We start from the raw sequence: 1,383 nt of genomic DNA, 5'->3' as shown, positions 1-1,383 counted from the left end.
GGCCACTGAGGTTGATATTGTGCTATTAAAGGATATGTAAATCTGAACAATTAACTTCTCCTATTTGCTCCCTATTGGCCTGTTACATATACAATTGAAAGTGCTTTGTTATATCATCAATAGGTGCATACAAATACCTGTTGATCTGGCTAGAAATCCAGTGATGTCCTGTGCACCCTACAGTGTTATCTCAAACAACATTATCAGAATTGTGGGATAGGGTTAGAGAACAGCTCCCCCTATGTTATAGACAAGAGGAGAGAGAGGGAGCTGTTCTATAGCCTTTTCCTAGGGCGACAACGCTGCTCCTAGAGTACAGTGAGTGAGCATTGTCCCCCAAGAAAGGAGAGTGTTAAAAGGAAGAATTGCTTCATGATCGTACTTTAACAATATACCAATTGGATTTTATACTTTCCTTACCCAGTCTTTCTTCTGCTGGATCCTGGAATACACCGAGAAGACCAAACCTCACAAGAAGGCCCTTCTGCAATGGACTAGAGTGTCTTCTTGTGAGACCTGGTCTGCTCTGCATAAACCAGGAATCTTCCAGGAAGGACGGTGGTGTCACGGCCTGCAGTGCCGGAGACGGAGGTGAAGGTAGGTACCGTATGTATATCATCTGACTTTTTTTCCTCAACGTATATTTTAAGTACTATTAGGTAGTAATCTTAGAGGAGGAGGGGACCCAAACCTAATAAGTGGTCCTTGCATTTTACTGCCAGCTTTGTATTGAACTGGCAATCTATTGGCATAGCTGATATTTAAGACTTTCTCTTATTCACATGAAAAAACATGAAAAATACAGAATGTAAACACAGTAATGTAAAATTGGGGTGAAACATTTACTTCATAGCGAGACCCCAGGCCACAGTCTTTTTGATCCAACAGGCACTGTGTAGCTAGGCGCCCATCTAATAAATAATGAAAACGGAGGATACACCTTGTGTGCAATGGTCCCCCCCTTACATAATTACAGTTATGGATTCCGGCACATGATGTTAATGTCCGTTGGGTAACAGAGAGGTAATGCAGGTGATGGGAGTCTAGTCATATAGCCTTTTGGATGGCAGATGAGGCTGCGCAGGGGTGTTGGCTGAAAGGGGGAAGGTTAGGGCTGCGCCTGTCCGAAGGCAGATATGAATGGGGGCCCTTCACATAGAGCTGGGGTTCATCTGCCGCCTGCGGCGGGGGGAAAAGGACTTTGGTTGCATGGATTCAGCCAGGCTGGAGGGAGATCCAGAGACCACCGGAAAGTGAGAGAGGCGAGGAGTGTGAGGTAGATGTTCCGCAGAGGACTCATAGCTGTGGAGGAGGAGAGGACAAGAGGAGCAGCAAGAGCAAAGGACAGACAGGGAAGGGTTTAAAAAAAGGGGGGGGGGGGGG

At 46.0% G+C, this 1,383-nt stretch overlaps 1 protein-coding gene across 2 annotated transcripts in view; it reads right to left on the bottom strand.

Moving 5' to 3' along the window:
• Positions 1-1,383, bottom strand: part of HM13 (histocompatibility minor 13) — an 18,564-nt gene that overhangs the window by 3,230 nt on the left and 13,951 nt on the right. Inside the window, exon 12 of one of the 2 annotated variants that reach the window (XM_018556394.1) lies at positions 1,067-1,302. The exons of the other annotated variant lie outside the window; for it this stretch is intronic. Coding sequence (XP_018411896.1) covers positions 1,152-1,302 — 151 coding nt within the window. The 3' untranslated portion in view covers positions 1,067-1,151. Of the gene's footprint in view, positions 1-1,066; positions 1,303-1,383 lie in introns of those variants that run through there. 2 annotated transcript variants of the gene reach the window in all.

The sequence above is a fragment of the Nanorana parkeri genome, unplaced genomic scaffold, assembly GCF_000935625.1.
Source record: "Nanorana parkeri isolate BGI_ZX_2015 unplaced genomic scaffold, ASM93562v1 scaffold237, whole genome shotgun sequence".
NCBI classification, from domain to species: Eukaryota; Metazoa; Chordata; class Amphibia; order Anura; family Dicroglossidae; genus Nanorana; species Nanorana parkeri.
The sequence above is the reverse complement of the archived record's forward strand: the minus strand, read 5'-3'. Positions and strand labels throughout refer to the sequence as shown.